Source organism: Alexandromys fortis, unplaced genomic scaffold, assembly GCF_014885135.2.
Source record: "Alexandromys fortis isolate MF-2015 unplaced genomic scaffold, M_Fortis_MF-2015_v1.1 scaffold_25, whole genome shotgun sequence".
NCBI lineage: Eukaryota > Metazoa > Chordata > Mammalia > Rodentia > Cricetidae > Alexandromys > Alexandromys fortis.
In genome coordinates, this window is record NW_026067904.1 from 1,183,146 (window position 1) to 1,203,565 (window position 20,420).

The 20,420-nt window shown below is 50.6% G+C and overlaps 1 protein-coding gene across 1 annotated transcript; it reads right to left on the bottom strand.

The window, feature by feature from the left end:
• Positions 1-12,205: 12,205 nt before the first annotated feature.
• On the bottom strand, positions 12,206-15,692 carry Egr1 (early growth response 1). The gene is made up of 2 exons (XM_050135033.1): positions 15,386-15,692; positions 12,206-14,721 (listed from the first exon to the last, which is right to left on the bottom strand). Exons 1-2 carry the CDS (start codon positions 15,684-15,686, stop codon positions 13,418-13,420), a joined length of 1,605 nt encoding a protein of 534 aa, XP_049990990.1. The 5' UTR covers positions 15,687-15,692; the 3' UTR covers positions 12,206-13,417.
• Between the last annotated feature and the right edge of the window lie 4,728 nt (positions 15,693-20,420).

The following is a 20,420-nucleotide window of genomic DNA, read 5'->3' on the forward strand; positions in this document are numbered from 1 at the left end:
CCGAGAGGAACTATCATGACTGAAAAGAAACTTTAAGACAAATTGACCAAATGCAAAGTGTGGTGTTTGGGGTTCTGATTCAAGCAAAAGTACTTTTAGAAGTCTATAAAGATGTCCCCTGACATATTTGTAGACGGAAGTCTTGTGATGTGTGGGATTTGCTTCAGTATCATCTAGTGGGTGAGGAGAAGGAGGTGCTAGAAAACCAAGGCTGGCTGTGAACTGCTGAGTTCTGAACTGCCTGACGGATAGAGACAGCTTCATTGTGCAAGTCCCGCCTGCTTCTGTGAATGCTGGAAAATTTGGAGTTTCTATCCCCAACACTAGGAGAACAGTGTGTATGTCTGTGTGTCTGTTTCTCTATGTGTCTGTCTACATGGGTGCCTGATTTGGGTCACGACTCGTCCATGAAATCAGGGTGTATTTAAATGCATAGATAATCTTGCTTGGTTTTTGTTTTGAGACAGGGTCTGTCTATATAGCCCTGGTTGTTTTAGAACTCACTATGTAGCCCAGGCTGTCCTCGAACTCACAGAGACCTGCCTGCCTCTGCCTCCTGAGTGCTGGGATAAAAGGCGTGCACCACCACGCCTGGCTTGTTAGAAGCATAAATATTCTATCTTACTTAGAGAAAATTGAGTTAAAGTTGAGTAATAGAGCCTAAGGTGGCTCTAAACTGACAGAAACCTAAAGATTAAAGGAATGCAGGAGCCAGGCCTGGTGACTGTCCTGGTTAGTTTTCTGTCGGCCTGATACAAGCTAGAGCTATGTGCAAAGACCCTCAATTGAGAAGATGACTCAATCATATTGGCCTGTCGGCAAGTCTGTATAGGGTATTTTCTTGATTAATGATTGATGTGGGATGGCCCAGCCTGCTGTGTGACGTCATCCCTAGGCAAGGGGTCCTGGGTTGTCTAAGACAGTAGACTGAGCAAGCCACGGGGAGCAAGTCAGTCAGCAGTAATCCTCCGTGGTCTCTGCTCCAGTTCTTGCCTCTTTTGAGTTCCTGCCCTGACTTCTCAGGATGATGGACTTCAAGCTGTCAGCTGAGTTTAACCCTTTCCTCCTCCAGTTGCTTTTGGTCATGGTGTTCTAGCGTGTCAACAGAAAGCAAACTAAAACAGTGGCTCGCACCTGAAATCCCAGCACCCGAGACGGAAAGGCAGGAGGGCTGTGGTGGCTTTAAACTCAGCCTAAGCATGGCTGGCCTGGAACTCCTAACACTAAAGGCATGCATGAAATCTGGAGTGATTAGTCTAAATTATTGTCATTATCTTAATTGTTGGGTCAAGGGCGGGCACTTGGGCTCTTCTGAGAAGGGCGGCGCACGCAGCCTTTCACACACACGAGGCGCCAGCTCCTATTGGGCCATCACTAAAGCTCTTCCAAATCGGGCCCCAACCTGCCATTCCAGCCGCATGCCCTGCTCCTCCTCTGCTTGCTTCCTGGCCACACCCCCATTAATGCGCTGGTTCCTGATATCAGAGTTTGAGGCGCCTCTGCTGGGTACTTACTGTTCCCCCCCCCCCCCCGCCTGTGGGACCTTCTCCTGTGAACTCCCCAATTTCCTTCTCCACCCTGTTCCAGCATCCTTGTCCTGGACAGAATTAGTCACTCCTCTACACACCTCTCATACACACACCGTCTGCTAATTATTTCTTTCCAAATATCCCCCCACCCAATTCTGGGTTTCCCCAAGACTACCTTGTTTCTCTCTCTGTGCTCAGGGTTGGACATAAAACTGGTATTTGCTAAATGTTTGGGGAATAAATTCTGACCAAACAGCTGAAAGAGCCAAGGGAGTCTGGATGGCCCAGTGCTACTCTGTGCTCTCAAGAAAGTCATACAGGTTCTTTCTTCAGCCACCACTAAACCGGGGTGCTCTGGAGGGAGCGGGGGACTGCGAATGACCGAGACCGCCTGGCTAACACCGACGCTAACACAGAAGAAACTGCAGAGATGACTTGGCCTGCGAATAGTCGCGACCCCCTGGCTAACACCGATGCTAACACAGAGATCTCACCTAACACCGACGCCAACACAGAGATCTCACCAGTTTTCTAAGATACAGCTGAGGAAGGGCCAGTGCGATGGCTCAGCAGGTAATGGACCTCGTCACCAAACCTGATGACCTGAGAGTCCAATCACCGGGATCCATACAGTGGAAGTAGAGACCAATTCCTGAAGGTTCTCCTCTAACTTCCACACAAGCATTATGGCAAACATAGACACATGCACACACCACACACGCACACGCACACACACACAACAATCCAGCTAATAATAATTTAAAAGAAATAGAGAAAGTGGGACCTAGTGATATGCACCTGTGACCCCAGTTCCTCAAGAGGCTGAGGCAAAAGGATGGCTGGAATCCAGAGTCTGGAGCCAGCCTGGGGATCAACAGTAAGTAGGTAGGTATCTAAGAAAAACAGACAGATAGTAGACAGGATAGATAGATGATGCAGTTCAGAAAAATAAATAACTCTTCTCGGTTTGTTTGATTTCCCATTTGTGATAAAAATCAAACTCAGGGCTGACAGTGGTGGCACACCTTTAAACCCAGCACTCAGGAGGCAGAGGCAAGTGGATCTCTGTGAGTTCGAGGCTAGCTTGGTCTATAGAGCTAGTTCCAGGACAGGTTCCAAAGCTACACAGAGAAACCCTGTCTCAAAAGGAAAAAAAAAATCAAACTCAGGGCCCTGGGCCTGCTAAGCAAACATTCTTTTGTACCACAGGGTCTCACTCTACAGTTCAGGCTGAACCTGCTGTCACTAGGGAACAATGGATTTGGAAATCCTCCGCCTTAGCATCTCTAAGAACTGGGGTTATAGGCCCATACCAGCAGGCCCGGCTTCTTCATTTCTGTGCCTTAAGGTTCTTTTGTTGTTGTTGTTGTTGTTTTGTTTTGAGATAGGATCCCACTGTGCACACTGAAGCTCTGGCTAGTCTAGAATTCACTATGTAGACCAGGCTTGTCTCAAACTCACAGAACTCCACCTGCCTCTTCCTCCTAAGTGCTATGATTAAAAGGGGGACCACCCTGCCCAGGTCCGTATGGTTTTTTGAAAACCGAGTAGCTGTGGTTCTCAACCTTCTAAATTAGTTTGACTCTTTAATACAGTTCCTCATGTGGTGACCCCCATCACAAAATTATTTTCATTGCAGCTACTTCATAACTGTAATTTTGTTGCTGCTAGGAATTGTAATTCAGTATCTGTGCTTTCCTTTGGTCTCGGGTGATCCCGTGAAAGGGTCCTGGATCCACATGTTGAGAAACCAGTGCCTTATAGCCTAGAGATTTAGAAGCCAGTGGCAACTGTCTGGTGCTTCTCTCCTGCCTGCACCTAATGAGCATCCCTCTACAGGGACTGCTAGACAGCAACCATCCAGGACACAGCCCAGAGCCCTGAGCCCCCAGAAGACACCCCCTTCATAGCCTCAGCCCTCTCCTTTAACGCTCGGTTCCTGAAGGGGCAGACCCCTGAAAAGAGACAAATACTCCATCAGAGGGCCGTCACAAAGATTCCATGGTACACCAGGTTCAAGGAAATGATTATGACATATATAATCCTCTTCTAAGATTGTATTTATAAGCCAGGCATGGTGGCACACCCGTGTGCTTGAGAGGCAGGGGCAAGCAGATCTCTGGATCTGAGGACACGTTGGCCTACAAATCAAGTTCTAGGACAGCCAGGGCTACACAGAGAAACCCTGTCTCAAAAAAAAAATCGAATTTATGTGAGTTAGGTATGATGTAACCCAGGATTTGGGAGGCAGTGGAAGGCAGACAGATCTCTGTGAGTTCAAGGCCTGCTCAGGTTCAAGTTACAGACTGGTTTCAAGGTGGTGTTACATGTGTGCATGTATCTGATAAAACTGGAACAATGCCATCTAAGTCTTATTTTGTTTTTGAGCCAGAGTCTCACTATGTAACCCAGGATGGACTAGGACTTGCGACAGCCCAGAATGGTCTCAACTCATGATCTTCCTGGGTCAATCTCTTGAGTACTGATATTACAGGCAAACAACACCATGTAGATTTGATTACTTAATACTAATTTCATTTTATTGTCTGGACATAGGGTCCTACTACATAGCCCTGGCTAGCTGAGAACCAGCTATGTAGACCAGCTTGTCTCTACCTTCAGAATGCTGGGATACTATGACCAGCTTATTGCTTAGCATTATAAGTCTCTTTCAGATCAATAAATAACTTATTGCTTATCACAAGTGTTTATTTGCTTGTATGTGTGCATGTATATGTTATGGTGTGGTCAGAGGGACAACTTTTCTTCTTACCATATAGGTTCTGGGGATTGAACTCAGGTCGCCAGGCTTGGCAGCAAGTGCCTTTATCCAGTGAGCCAGCCATCTTACCCATCCTAGAGCATGATTTATAACTGTCTTGTAGCCAATCATATCATATAACACCTTATTATTCCAGCTGTCACTCACTGGATTTTTATACTCATTTTTTCCCACCACAAGTAGTACTGTGACCAGTAGCAATCCTGGCAGACTCGCTTAGGAGAGGGCGCGAGCTATTATTAAAAGCTCTCGGCCATGCTGGTTCCTCAGGAAAGTGCTGGCCCTAGTTCATTCTTCCTCTAGCCATGCATGAGGTTTACGACATCAACGGCTTTTGACTTATTTTAGCATATACAGAAGGGTAGGATGCTGTCTTAGGAACAGGTCCGTTGCCGTGAGGAGACGCCATGATCATGACAACTTATACAAGGAAGCATTAATTAGGGGCTTACTTACAGTTTCAGAGGTTATTATTATCATCACGCCAGGAAGCATGGGAGCAGGCAGGCACAGTGCTGGAGCAGTAGCTGAGAGCTTACAACTGACCCAAAAGAGCCTGAGACCGGGCCTGACACAAGCTTTTGAAACCTCAAAGCCCACCCCCAGTGACACACCTCCTCCAACAAGGCCACACCCCCTGATCCTTCCTAAATAGTTCACCAACTGGGGACCAAGCATTCAAGTATATAAGCATGTGGGGGCCATTCTCATTCAAACCAAGTGCGTTTACATTTTTCACCAGGAGTATCTAATGTTTATGCACATGGCTGGTGTGTGTGTGTGTGTGTGTGTGTGTGTGTGTGTGTGTGTGTGTGTGGTATGTCACTGTGGTGGAGCTGAGGCCAGCCCAGAGCTCTCTCTTTCAATCCTCCTACTTAGTTACCAAGTGCTAGGCGGAGATTACAGGCATGTGCTACCAAGCCCAGCCCTAAGAAAAAGTAATGCCTTGTTATGTTTCTGCAACAGTCTTACCCTGTATTTTGGACTGATTTGGAATTCATTATATAGACCAAAATGGCCTTGGATTTGAGGTGACCTTCTTGCTCTTGTGGACCAGGCTGGCCTCAAACTCACAGAGATCCGCCTGGGATTAAAGGCATGTGCCACCACCGCCCAGCTAGCTAATTTTAAAAAAAAAAAAAAAATTAATATGTGTGTTTGTGTGCATGGCACAATGTGCACCTAGAGGTCAGACTGACTGATTTGTGCTATTTTACATGCATGAATGCTCTGCATGCATGACTGTGCACTACATGTGTTCCTGGTGTCCATAGAGACCAAAAGACTGTGTCTGGTCCCCTGGAATGGGAGTCACAAACACTTGTGAACTGCCATGTTAGTGCTGGGAACCAAGCCTCTGCCGGGGCAGCCTGTGCTCTGAACAGCTGATTCTCCAACCTATAGTTACACAAACCATCCCAGAAAGAGGCAGAAACGTGACAACTAGCGAGCAGGTCTAGTATTCTAGAAAACTCACTGGCGGAGAAGTACAGAGGTGGCCTCTTGAGAGCAGGCTCCTGGGCCGACTCCCTGTATCACTGTGGTGGTTTGAATGGCAGTCACCCGGACACACTGATCCATAACTGAATGTCGCGTTGGAAGCTGGTGGAACTGTGCGCCTGTTTGGGAAGGATTAGCAGGCGTGGCCTTACAGGAGGAGGTGTGTCACTGGGACGGGCTTTTGAAAGCCCATCAGATGTGAGCTCCAGCACCATGCCTGACTGCCATGCTCCACACGATAAAGACCATGGACACAAACCCTCTGTAACTGTAAGCCCCAAATAAATATTTTATTTTATAAGCTGCCTTGGTCATGGTACCCTATCACAGCAATAGAATAGTCATCTACTCCTCTGCCTCTTCCTTTGTAAAAACAGGACTGTCTCTTGGACTCTGGAATGTTCTGGCCCCCTTTCTGTCACATACTTTTCCTCCATACAGAGCATTCCCAAGGCCTTGTGCACGCTTGCTGAGATGAGGAGATACTGACAATATACCTTGCTTCGCCCAGACATCTCATTGCCAGGAACACACACACCAGTGGGGTTAAGTTTGTAATACAGCAATAAAAAAAATGAATGGGGGCTGGGTGGTGGTGGTGGTGTATGATTTTAATCCCACACTTGGGAAGCAGAGGCAGACCGTTTGAGGCCAGGACAGCCAAGGTTACATAGAGAAAAAATCCTGTCTAGAGAAATCAAATAAACACACAAAATGCCACACAGAAACCTACTACTTGTGTAGATGCCTTCAGAGTGCATGGAGGGCATTCGAGAGTCACTACATTACGGGGGAAACTACGCCCCAACTATGCCAGCAAATAAAACCTCCAGTGTCAAGAATGGGTTATAGCTTGAGTTGTTGGCCAAAGGGGCCTCATGGTCTGCCTCCCACAAAACATACGCTATTGCTAAGGCAACTGGTCAGCTTCATAACCTGTTGACAAGGCCGTATTGAAGACACCACTTACTTATGTCATCAAACATGGAAAAATCAGCCAGTGCCTGACTGGAGGCTTCACCCTACTGGCTAGAAGGTGCTAGAAGATACTTTGCGCACTACCAGAGGAGAAAAGTAATCATAAATTTCACCCAGGTACAAACCCTGCAACCTACAAACGTGACCTACCTGCGAGATACACTAGCACAGATGGGATGAGGGTAACCAACCACTTTTGATTGGATTTACAGCCCACTGTGTGAGACGGAGCGCATACCTGACCCTGCAAAAGCGGACAAGCACCTGAGACGATATAGGTCATGGCCCTAGGGGAAAACACCATCTTTCTGCTAAAGGCGCACAGCAATAAAATGACTCCTAATGACATATTGCTGTACCCACAGACCAGTGCCTCGCTCAACTCTCGTCAGAGATGCTTCCTCTGGCAGTAGCTGGTAATTAACACAGAAACCCACAGCTGAAGCATGCGCAGAGACGCTGGGGCGCTCAGCCCGAAAGGGGAGGTCAACCCCTCCCCCAAGGCCAAGGGATGGATGAAGGAAAGGCAGAAAGATTGTAGGAGCCAGAGGTGCTGCCTGACACCTTACAGCACACAGAAGACCCACACAGCTTCAAGCCAGACGAAACCCCAGCACTGAGGACGGGGTAGTGGACACAAAGTTCCATCCCTAACCGAAGAAACTATTTGCAATTGATAGCTGCTGGAAAAGGGAAAATCAATACTTTCCAATGGAGTGTCATTGTGTTTATCAACCATACTCCAAGACAAGGCCCACGGTTGTGTTTGTTTTGTGTGTTTGTGTGTGTGTGTGAGCATATTATTTTGTTTTTTTTACATTTGTGCATTTTGGTTTTCATTTTTTGTTATTTTTGTTTTTCCTAGATTTTTGTTTGGGAAAACGTTAGAGACAGAGAAAATGAGTTTTGGTGGGTAGGGAGAGAGAGAGGATCTGTGAGGATCTGGGGGAAAGAGAAAGAAGGATGGCTCAGTGGTTAAGAGCACTGACTGAGCCAGGCAGTGGTGGCGCACGCCTTTAAGCCCAGCACTCAAGGAGGCAGAGGCAGGTGGATCTCTGTGAGTTCGAGGCCAGCCTGGTCTAGAGAGAGAAACCCTATCTCAGAAAAGAAAAAAACAAAAAGAACACTGGCTGCTCTTCCATAGGATCTGGGTTCAATTCCCAGCACCCACATGGGAGCTCACAACTGTCTATAACTCCAGCTCCAGGAGATCTGACACCCTCACACTGACATACATGCAGGAAAACACCAAAACACATGAAGAACATGCCATCTTCAAAGTCACAGAGACCCTCCTGCCTTTGCCTCCTACGTGTTGGTATTAAAGGTGTGCGCCAGCATGACTGTCTCAACGGTTTCTAGAACTTCTCTGAAGACAGCCAGAGCTACATATCTCATACAAAACAACAACACACCTTTAGGACTAGTCAAGGGTGGTGGTCCACTTCTGTAACCTCAACACTTGGGGAGCTGAGGGGAAAGGACTCTGGTCTACAGAGCAACTTCCAAGCCAGTCGGAGCTACATAGTGAGACCTTGTCTCAAAATATCAAAACCCAAGGCAAAACCAAGGCCACTGCGTTAGCTCAGTGGGTAAGAGTTTGCCATATAAGCCAGATGGCCTGAGTTTGGTCCCCAGAACCTACAGCAAAAGGAGAGAGCCATCCTTCAACACACTAACAAATAAATAAAATGCTAAAAACAAAAACTTCGTATAAATTAAAAATAGAATCAAACCCCTTAGTGCTGAGGAGAGAAGAGACAACCCACAAGTGGAAAACGAGATAAACTCATCAGACCGGAGCCATCATTCTGACTTAAGGCAGGTGATTATCTCAATTAAGCTTTACCAGAAAGGTCTCTCCTAAGTCCCAGGACTGGGAAAGGAGGACTGGGAGGAAATCAGCTCAAACAGCGGGCCTGACTTGCTGTCTAAGTACGAACTATTTTATGGGTATGAGTGTTTTGTCTGCATGTCTGTGCACCCCGTGAGTGCCTGCCCAAAAGCCCGTGTCTGCTCCCCGGGAATCGGCGTTGTGGATGGTTGCGGTATGCCCTGTTGCTTCTGGGAATCAAACCAGGGTCCTCTGTGAGAACAAGGGTTCTTCGGGGCTGAACCATCTCTCCAGCCCCTGAAGGCAAAAACCTTACTGGCATTTGTTTCAGGAAACGTTTCCGCAGCGACCTGAACACGGGGCTGCTCTCCCCACATAGGGAGGGCACTGGCGATGGATCAAAGGATCCCACCAAGTCCAGCGTGGAGAGCCAATGAGTTCACTGCAGTTACCTGCAGGAAATCAGGTTAGAGGTTACTTACAGGAACATGAGTGGTTCAAAGCTCACCCCAGCATGGCTCAGGCTTCATGAAAGCTGCCGCCCTGCATCTCCCTCCGCAACTGGCAGGTAGCAGGCGGGTCACACTCTGTGGGACTCTGCCAATGGGAGCCTCCTCTCACTAGCCTTTCCATACACTTTTATAACCTTGCAGGGGAGGAGCTTGTGAAACTTGTGAGTTTCAGCATTCTTAACCTTGGGAGGTTTGTTGACTTCCTGAGTCTCAGGACCACCTTCCTCCCTCCAGGAAGGGGTGTTTCAATTGGAGGAAATCACCACACCACCGTACCCAAAGGTTTCTGGGTAAAATGTTGAAATTAAATGTTCTTGACATCTGATTCCTTGGGACTTGGTCTCATTTCCCTTAGGACACTGGGGTCTCCATTTGCCCATCCCCCCACAACAGTGCCAATATTAGTATGCTGCTAGGATCTCAGTTAAATGGGGATGGGAACCTGGCAGAGAATTCCCAGCCTGTGGCCCTCTGACCTGGCCCCATTTCTTCTTTGAGTCAGGAGGGGTAGAACGAAGTTCACAGGAAAGCTGGAACATTGACAACCAGGCCAAATTCTTTCCTTCCAAGTGGAATCTTTCTAATTGCATGGGATGGAACATTCCTGAAATCCAAAAGAAAAAGACCTGTCAAGAACTTAGCAGGAGCCAGGTGTGGTGGTGCATGCCTGCAATCCCAGCACTCAAGAGGCAAAGGCAGGTCAGTCTCTGAGTTCGAGGTCAGCCTGGTCTACAGAGCAAGTACCAGGACAGCCAGGGTCTACAAAGAAAAAACCTTTCTTGAGCCCTAACACCCCCCCCCCAAAGAGAATTTAGAGGTATGCTAGAGGGTTGTGGTTGTTTTCCTTCAAATCTAAACCTGTTTCTCTCCCTCTCCTGTTTCTTCCATGCTGCCTTGGTCTTCCCCATATTCCTGAAACTCTAGGCAATGTCCCCTGGCAACAACCCATTGTTCAACATTCATACTTCTCAACCATTACTAAGATCACAGCCGTCCTGAGCCTTGGGTTGCAGGTGGCCCTCCGAGGAGCAGGAGATAAAATTAATCCTTCTTATTTTGGGTGATTCTTCTGGTACAGACTACATTCACAGACCCTGCCAACACACCTAGATTCCTGGTCCATAAAACAGGGCAATTTTTTTTTTTTAAAGTGGTGCCTTATTTCAATCATGCAAAAGAACTTGAGTTTGGAGTGTTAGAATCTAATGAAACCTTGATGCCAAGACCGAGGAAAATTGGCCAGCAAGCTTGGCAGAATTTCTCAGCCAGCCATCTGCCTAGGAATGACCTTGTTACCAAGGCCAGTACCAAAAGTCCTCCTGGACAAGACCGCAGTGGGACGGACCCTCCGGGAAACAGGTCTGGTAAGCTCATCCTAGAGTCTTCAAACAGGAGACACTGCGCCGTAAAGGGACTGTCCTTGCTTCCTCCTTCCCACACAAGTGTACTTCCGATGCACTTTGTTTCTTGGGAATCCAGGGTGAGAAACTCTAAAGAATGTCTAACAGGCACAGACCTGCAAGGAGCCTAGAGTGAGATGGGGAAGGGTAGGCGGGGCTAGGGAGAGGTCTGCCAACACAAATGTCTTGTGGGGACTTGGCAGTTTTGCTGGGAGGCTAACAGGGCTGTGTCCTTGTCTAGATAAGGTGCCTGGTTCCCCCTGGTCTAGGCTAAGGGATCTGGATTCATGGGAGAGGGCAGAGAAAAGTGTTGGCAGGGGAGGATAGAACGCACAAGAGTTAGGCTAATGCTAAGGGACTACTGGCATTCCCTAGGACCTAGGAGGTGAGGGCTGAGAACCTGAACGGCCCTCAGAGCAAGCGGAGGGGTGGGGGTGTGTTCACCTTGACTCCACCTAGTTCCTGAGGGATACTCGGGTGTCTGGGGTCAGAAGGTGAGTGTGGAACCAAGACTGGAGAATTCCAGCACACCAGGGTCACCGTGCTGTGTGCCCTAAGATCGTGGGTATCTGGTGAATTCGCAGATGAGGCACATTGGAGTTAGAGGTGGCGTTTCCACAGCACTCCATTCTAACTACACTGTACACTAATGGCCACTGTCTTCCCCGACTCAGTAATGCAGAGGCATTGAGGTCCACCCCTACTTTGGCTGCCCAATTTAACTTTCCCACCTCTTCTAAGTCCCCAGCTGGATTGGGTGCCTGTCTTTGTGCATCCAGGGAACCATACACTTGCCCTGATTGTGTAACGTATCGTGTTGTAATTTTTGGCTCACATCTCCATCTCCCCAACCATCTGCATTCCTGGAACAGGAACTGTTCTTGTCTGTCTGTCATGGCCAAGTCAAAGGCTCTCACTGAGCAGACAGATGCTCACAAACCTAGGAGCACCCCAGCACTGAGTATCCTTTAGGGACCTGGGTCAAGAAAACCTTGTAGTGTGTACGCCTATCCAATGGGAACACACTTTGCCACCTCTTATTCACCCTGCCCTGTCTCCCAGGAAGCTGCCAAGAATGGCCTTTCCAACTGGCAAAGGGATGAACTCTCCTTCCTGGAAGGTTTTGGCTGGAGAACTGGCCCCTGCTTCTAAGTTGCTGGGGCCATGCGAGGATGGAGAAGTTGAGTCAGCCTGTGTTGTCTGCTTCGTATCTCCCCCAAGAACATCTGGCAGGGACCAGATTTCTCCAATTCTGGGTAAAGGTAGAAATGAGGGGTGGCATTAGCTCATGTCTCTGACCACAAGGCCACCTTAGGTGCTACAGTCCACCACACTGACAGAAAAAGCCTGGATATAGTGAAACAGGAGTCGAGGAGTGCCTGCTTTTTTTTTTTTTTTTTTTTTTTTTTTTTTTAAGACAAGGTTTCTCTGGCTGTCCTGGAACTCACTCTGTAGACCAGGCTGGCCTTGAACTCACAGAGATCTGCCTCCCTCCTGCTGGGACTCAAGGGATGTCAAGGGATGTGCTACTTAACATGTGCACGGTCAGTTCCCAGGACCAACACAGATGCTCACACATCTGTAAAGCCACAGTCCGAAGAAAACCTCAACCCCGCTTTAGGCAGGAATGGTTACTGCACAGCCCGCCCCCTAGCCCAGGAAACACATAACCAGTTACAGCTTCTTTATTTTCCTTTTAATTTTTCGGAAGGATATACACCACATATCCCATGGGCAGTAAAGCGCATTCAATGTGTTTATAAGCCAAACAAGTCACTTTGTTTAAGCAAACACAAGTACAAAGTAAAACAAAACCACAAAATAATGAACTTCATGTTCATAACATACAAAAAATTGCCGCCTACTCAGTAGGTAACTACAACATTCCAACTCCTGAATATATGTATAAATTTACATTTTCAGTTAAAAAAATAGACTTTTGAGAGTTCTAATTTTGTTTTGAATTTTTTCTTCTTCCATTCTGGAGAGCCAAAGCTCAGCTCAGCCCTCTTCCTCATTTTTCTCTCAAAGCCTTCCCCAAGACATCACTCCTACCCGCTTAAGGCTAGAGGTGAGCGTGTCCCTCACAATTGCACATGTCAAGCCATCGGCACGGCGTGTCACACAAAAGGCACCAAGACGTGAAACTTTTTAAACCAAAGGGACGGGCAAATTTTTTTTTTCAAAAACAGAAAATAAAAACAAAAAAAACCAAACAAACCATACCTTTGTCACATGTGAGAGTACAGTCGAGCAGTATTTACAAAGAGGTTAACGGAACACTCTGACACATGCTCTGGTTAATACCTAGGACTGCTGCTTCAAAGGATGCTCCACACATATTGTCACAGCAGCGTGTCACAAAATAGAGGATCACCATTGGTTTGCTTGGCTTTGCTCCCCCCTCCCCCAAAGTGAGGACGGACCTCCAAATAATACAATAGAGTATGCAAATTATCTTCACGTCAATACCCCAAGGAAAACAAAATCCATGGCACAGACACTGTACAAAGATACCGGGCAGGGTTCCGAGGACCCAAACCCATTTCGCCAACTTGATGTTGTAGCACTGAGGGGAGCCAGGGTCAGGCATATGATGGAGATGATACTGAAATGATTTATCCAATACCCGTGCAAATCAAGTTCTTTGGATAGAGGTAAAGAACTTGGACATGGCCGTTTCAGGCAGCTGAAGTCAAAGGGAATAGGAACGGGAAGCAGGGACAGTAAGTGAAAGGGCCTTTGGCCAACAGACCTCCTCCTTTGGACCAGAGGAAGGACTTGGCTTTGACCTAAGAGGAGCCCCTTCTGGTGGCCATCTCCCTCCGGTCCTTTATTGTCTTTCATGGTTTCCCCCCCTCCCTTTCTTTTCTTTTCCCCTTTTAGCAAATTTCAATTGTCCTAGGAGAAAAGGTGGCTGTCATGTCCGAAAGCCCAGTCGAGGTGCTGAAGGAGTTGGTGACCGCTGCCGAAGGGAAGCTGCTGACCTGGGCAGGGAAAGCGGGTGGAACTGAGGCATAGGTGGTGGCCACTGAGGGCGAGGGGAAGCCACTGTGTGCAGGAGATGGGTAGGTAGAGGAGCCGGGAGAGGAGTAGGAGGTGGGCACAGGGGACGGAAATGAAGTGGCGGCAGGGGATGGGTAAGAGGTGGCCACTGGGGACGGGTAGGAAGAGAGGGACGAGGTGGCCGAAGAGGCCACAACACTTTTGTCTGCTTTCTTGTCCTTCTGTCGTAAGTGGATTTTTGTATGCCTCTTGCGTTCATCGCTCCTGGCAAACTTTCTTCCACAAATGTCACAGGCAAAAGGCTTCTCGCCTGTGTGGGTGCGGATGTGGGTGGTAAGGTGGTCACTGCGACTGAAGTTGCGCATGCAGATTCGACACTGGAAGGGTTTCTGGCCTGTGTGGATGCGGATGTGGCGGGTGAGCTCGTCGGAGCGAGAAAAACGGCGATCACAGGACTCGACCGGGCAGGCATATGGACGTTCGTGGGGGGGCGTCTTGCTGGGCCGGTTAGGATACTTGCGCATGCGGCTGGGTTTGATGAGCTGGGACTGGTAGGTGGTATTAAGAGCCTTTAAGTCCTGGGAGCCCGACTGAGTGGCGAAGGCTTTAATAGTGGATAGTGGGGTAAGTGAAGGCTGCTGGGTACGGTTCTCCAGACCCTGGAAGGGCTTCTGGTCTGGGGTGCCCAGGCCCAGATCTCCCTGTTGTTGTGGAAACAGATAGTCAGGGATCATGGGAACCTGGAAGCCACCCTTGGTGGCAGGGTAGGCAGGAGGCGGGTACTGTAGGGCTGTGCCTGCCGAGGCGGGAAAGGCCTGGCTTTGGGGCTCAGGAAAAATGTCAGTGTTGGGAGTGGGAAAAGTGGGTGCAGCTGAGTAAATGGGGCTGCTGTCGTTGGAGGGCACAGCGCAGCTCAGGGGTGGGCTCTGGGAGGCAGAGGAAGACGTTGAAGCCGCTGGAGAAGGTGCTGAAGACGAAGAGACCGGAGGATTGGACATGCTCACGAGGCCACTGACTAGGCTAAAAAGAGGTTCAGGCCACAAAGTGTTGCCACTGTTGGGTGCAGGCTCCAGGGAGAAGCGGCCAGTGTAGGTGATGGGAGGCAACCGAGTAGTTTGGCTGGAATAACTTGTCTCCACCATCGCCTTCTCGTTATTCAGAGCGATGTCCGAAAATGACTCTGGTAGGAAAGAGAGGAGAGAGGCCTGGTTACTGGAGAGCAATCACTGGACCGACGATGGGAACCGACGCGGCCAGGCAAGAGGTCGCCCGGCTACCACTGATGTGGTTAATAATTGATAGCAGCAGATTGCAATGTTCCTGGACCTGCTCCAGTGGCAGAGCCCATTTCAACAGCTGACGCAAACAGAGAATCCCCCCTCTACTGCAGCTAGGAGAGCGCTCCGCAGAGAGGCTGCGCGGGCGAGGGAATCCCGCCAGCACCCTAGTGGCCACAGCTAATGCGCGCCCCCTACCCTGGGCGCCAGGGACATCCCTGTTCACAGATTTCAGCCCTGCCTTGGGGACAAGCGGCAAGCCACGCAGCGCCGCTCGCGCGCGGGGGAGGGGGGCAACCCTGCTCATCAAAACAGACACCCCTCCCTCCTCCAACCACCCACGCAGCTTGAGCTCTCCGTCCAAAACAAACGCTCTGCCCTCCGCGCACCGCAAGGATGGTGGTGCGGGGGTTGTCCCCGGACATCTAACACAAGACCCCGGAGCCCTGTGGAATAGAGGGAACCCCAGGACCATGCCTAAGGTCTAGGATCAGGTCTCTGCAGCAAAGGGCTGGACATTAGGGTAGTCACTAAGGGCATTCATCCTCGGCGCAGACCACCGCTTACCTGTGGTCAGGTGCTCGTAGGGCTGTTCGCCCGGCTCCCCTTGAGGATTGAAGGCGCTGCTGCCGCTGTTGCTGCCGCCCCCACTACCGCCCCCGCTGCTGCTGCTGCTGCTGTTGCTGTTACCGCCGCTGCCCTCTGGGGCTCCGGCAGCACCGAGGAACTGGGGAGCCCCGTTGCTCAGCAGCATCATCTCCTCCAGTTTGGGGTAGTTGTCCATGGTGGGTGAGTGAGGAAAGGAGCCGAATGGGTCAGAGATCTGCAGTGGGGACATCAACTGCATCTCGGCCTTGGCCGCTGCCATCCCGGACGAGCGAGCTGGAGAGCTGATGTTGGGCGGTGGGCGCAGCCCGGGACCAAAGCTACTGAGGGCACACTCGCCAGGAGTTGGCCGGGTCACATACGGGGCGCCAGGGCACACTGCGGGGAGGGTAGGTGGACCCCCAGGCTGGCAGTGGCCACGGCCCGTGGTGGACGCAGGGCTGCAGCGGAGGCTGGGGCAGGGGCCGATCTTGCGGCGGCGGAAGCTGACGGCGGCGGCGGCGGTGAATCGCGGCAGAGGCTCCCCAAGTTCTGCGCGCTGGGATCTCTCGCGACTCCCCGAATCGGCCTCTATTTCAAGGGTCTGGAGCAGCACGGGCCCGCCTCCGCCGTGACGTACATGGCCATATATGGGAAGCAGGAAGCCCTAATATGGAAGGACCGGCCGGGAGGACCCGGAGTGACGTGAAGCACCCCCCATCCGAGAGCGGTGGGCACTTCCACCCTGAGACCCGCTCCGGCATCTCGGACACACAAACTCTGGGAAAGCCGAGTATCGAAACGGCAGCGGTGGCCTCCGGGGCCAGGCGCCTGGAGTTCCCAGCCTGCCCCCGCCCCAACCCCCCTCGCCCCTCCTCCCAGAGCCGGCCGGAAGCGGTAGGGCCATATTGGGCCGCTCCAAATAAGGCGCTGCCCAAATAAGGTCTGTTCCGGCGGGGGATCCTTCCTGCTCCTTATATGGCGTTTCCGGGTCGGCACTCCCACCCTCCCTCCCTCCCCCCCGCTTGGTTCCCGAACGCGCCGGGAGCCCGAACGCGCGCAGGAGTCGGGGACGCCCGAGTGGGGAGGGCGCCGGGCGCGTAGAGCTGGGCGCGCGGCGGCACCGACGGCCCCCGGGTGCGAGCTGGGCTGGGGAAGCCCAGGCCGGGCGCGGGGGCGAGGGCGAGGGCGAGTCAGGCCGGGGTTCTACAGCCGTCATCCTGGGCTCGCCCGCCCACCTCAGGGACCGTGGGAGCGAGCCTGCCGAGAGGAGGAGTGGCGGGGCGGGCTGGGGCAGAGGCCGCCCAGGAGAGGCGGGGCCCTGACCCGAGCCGCCACTAATGGCAGGGTCACTTTCCAGGTGTCACCCGGGAAAACTGAGACCAAGAGATGTGGCCCCAGGTGCTGGAGACGCTGCCTAGCATTCAGGCGCGCATTCCGCCACCCGTCAGTAGGTTAGGGGTGTGAAGACCTGGGGCTCCCAATGCGCCAGCCAGAACCGAAAATCTATTCCCTGGTACCTGCCGTTGAGGAACCCACCTTTGGCGACCTGGACTGCAGACCCTGATTGCCCTAGGACAGTCTGGAGTCCCCGCCGGGAGCTGTTGGTTCTTGTGATGCTTGGGCACTTCCTGACCTTTATGCAGTCCGGGTCGGGCGGACCCTGCCCTGTTCTAAAGAGGGGACTTTCCTTGGGGCTTCCTGGCGATCCCTGCCTTGGGGTGCTGAGACGCGCCAGTGACTCCGTGCTGCCCTCTGGAGGTCTCTCCAGTTGTGTTTCCCCGGGATCCAGGCGGGGCGGGCTCTTCCGCCGCCTCCACGGTCCCCCGCCCGTTTTCTTGGCTGGGCGCAGAGCCAGGCTGGGAGAGCCTGAGACGCAGTGAGTGAGAACTGAGCAGGCGCGGCGGCCTGGGCCTTCCCCGCAGTCCCGAGGGAACCGCCGCTGCCAAGGCGCCCAGACTCCGGGGTAACACTTTCCTCCCGGAGCCAGGCCAAGGGCAGGAAACGCTGAGAGGTGAAGGCGGAGGATTCCCGCAGGTCTCCTGGGACCCTGACGCAAGCAGCGAAGCCGTCCTCCCTCAATCCCCAAAGGGAGAAGGAATTCAGGAAGGGAAGGCTTTGTTGTTTCCAAATTTAAATCCAGGAAAGGTGCTGTTTTATATTTTATTTTATTTTTTATATTTAAAAAGAAAGCAAATAGTGCGTCTATGGAAGGAGAGTGAGAGACAGAAGAGGGAAGATGATGATCATCAGGGTTTAGCGGGGCGAGGGGACTACTCCAGCGTTCTCTTTCTCTGACACCCCCCTCTTTAAAAAAAAAAAAAGCAGCTTAAGGAACCCAGCAATGAACCAGGGTTCCCCTGTGTTTGAACTCACCATCCTAAATTCTTTGGGCAGCTGTTATGTTATTCACTTAGGGGCTGTAAGTAGCGTGCCTTTCCATAGGTTCCTGGCCAGGACAGACGGCATCCTGTCCTGTGTGAGAATGTCCCCTTTTCCCCACTCTGTGGGGTTCTCTGACCAAACTTTCTGTGTCTCGCGTTCTCTAGTGGTAAAATAAGGCTAATGTTAACGACGCTCATGTGGAAGGGTTGTTCCACAGACTGAAATTTACGTAGCCTGCTACCGACTACCAAGATCAGGGCTTGTGTTGCAGTTAGTAAGCATTGAAGGAGGCTCACTCAGCCTTCAAGAAAACCAAATGTAGCTCAGTTAATATACAGCTTATCATGGAGGAAAACCTTAGTTCTAGTTAGGTATGAACCAGCCCCGTGTTGATAATTCCAATACTTAAGAAGTTAGGTAGGAGAATTAAGAGTTCGAGGCCATCCTTGGCTACTTAGCGCTTTTGAAGCCAACTTGGGCTACATGAGACCCCATCTTTATAAAAACAAAAAGAAGAAAAACAACAAAAAAAATTGTGCCAAGAGAAAAGCATTCCAATCCTAACAGAAGAGAACCCTAGGGCTGGAGAGATGGCTCGGAGGTTAAGAGCGCTGACTGCTCTTCCAGAGGTCCTGAGTTCAATTCCCAGCAACCACATGGTGGCTCACAACCATCTGTAATGAGATCTGGTGCCTTCTTCTGGTCTGCAAGTATACATGCAAGCAGAACACTATATATATATATATATTAAATAAATAAATCTTTAAAAAAAAGAGAGAACCCTAACAGCTATTCTGTATCCTTAAAAAAATCTTAATTATTTTATGTGTATGAATACTTTGCCTGTATGTGTGTAAGTGTACTGTCTCTGTGCACTTCCCATGGAGTCCCAAAGACGGCACCAGATCTTCTGAAACTATAACCAGACGGTCTTGAGCCTCTGTTTGGTTGCTGGGAGCCAAACCAGGGTCCTCTCTGCAAGAGCAGCCTGTGCTCCTAACCACCAGCTGCCTCTCCTGTTCCTAACCTGTACCCTCCCTGCTGCAGCAGGATTTTTTTTTTTTTTTTTTTTTTTTTTTTGCCTTAGAGCAGAAAGTTTCCAACCTCAGTGGTCAGCAGAATCACCTGTGGGATTCTAGGAAAGAAAGCTTTTGTGCTTTTGTGGAGCAACTGAATCGTGGACCTGAGAAGGCAACCCAGGGAAGGACCCTTATCCTATGCCTGCAGCATTCCTTAGCCGGTGAAGAACAGTGTAAGTGTTCACCCGCACTCTCCCGCGCGCACACATGCCCCAGTGCCAGGACAAAGCAGTTGCCCCATGAATCTACTGTGCGATCCGGCTGAGGTATGCACATGTCTCCATCTTTTGTGTGTCCAGCACCATGGTTTTGGAATATTCCTCAACCAACACTTTTTTCTGAGGAGCTGCTGCCACTCCTGAGGTTGGAGGGAGATAACGCCACCCCTAAATCTAAGTGTAGATCTGTAACCCAGGCCTGGCTCTGTAGGATCTTCTAACCTAAGAGGTTCTGTTTCCGATGGTGACTGAATTGGGATGGACATGTGCCACAAACCAGGCCAATGAAGATAACTCTGGGACTTTCTCTTGAACTCCTGAGGAAGGTTCCTCCTTCTTTGGTAGATACAAAGCCAAAGGAATGTGAGCCTCAGGACTGGAGAGCCTGCTTGAAGATGGAGCCGGTGGAAGGTGGAGGGCAATCAGAGAAAAGAGACTTTCCTACCAAGAGTTAGGTTTTTGGATTCTGTCTGGATCTTCAGCTCCACAATGCATTCCCTTCTTGCTTCCTTCGTGAAACCAAACCTCCTCGGTTTCTGTCCTTGCTGTAACAACACATCCTTCTGCAGTGGAGGCTTCTGGTGTAGCTGCTCCCACCCCTCTGAGGAGCTTACAAGCGGGTAGAAACAAGCCTGTACTCTGTGAGGAGAAGAAGGAAGCACTTCCTTAACCACCAGATGTCAACAGCATCAAGGGACTTAAGAGGTCCAAAGGAGTTAGGTATTGTGAGGGTCGTGTAACTTAGGAGACAGAGACAAGAGGACTGCTACAATGTCAAGTCACTAGCCTGGGCTACCTAAGACTCTGTCTCAAGCTGGGCCATGATAGCTTTTAATCCCAGCACTCGGGAGGCAGAGGCAGGCAGATCTCTGTGAGTTCGAGGCCAGCCTGGTCTACAAGAGCTAGTTCCAGGACAGGCTCCAAAGCTACAGAGAAACCCTGTCTCGGGAGGGAAAAAAAGGAGGAGGAGAAGGAGAAGAAAGAGGAGGAAGAGGAGGAGGAGGAGGGAAGGGATTTCAGGAGTTAGGTAGACAGAGACAATGGAAAGATGTTGGAGGAGAAAGAACATCCCAAGGACTGTACTGTATAGTGGAAGTGAGAAGCTCTTCGGCCCAGCTGGCAGTGGGGTGGCCAGAGGGCCCACATCTAACCTGCCTGGTGAAAACGATGCCAGGAAATACAAGCATGGCAAGGAGCCAAGTCGCAGACTGGGCCTGTGAGGGATACCCAAGGTCTACCCAGCGACTCAGATGGAGAGGTTTCCCAAGTCACAGACTGGGCCTGTGAGGGATACCCAAGGTCTACCCAGTGACTCAGATGGAGAGGTTTCCCAAG

What these genes read in the sequence shown, in the direction of transcription:
- Egr1 (XM_050135033.1), bottom strand. Translation starts at nt 15,686, where the DNA reads ATGGCAGCGGCCAAGGCCGAGATGCAGTTGATGTCCCCACTGCAGATC. An exon ending in CTACGAGCACCTGACCACAG is followed by an intron (nt 14,722 to 15,385) that starts GTAAGCGGTGGT and finishes CTTTCCTACCAG; the next exon opens with AGTCATTTTCGGACATCGCT.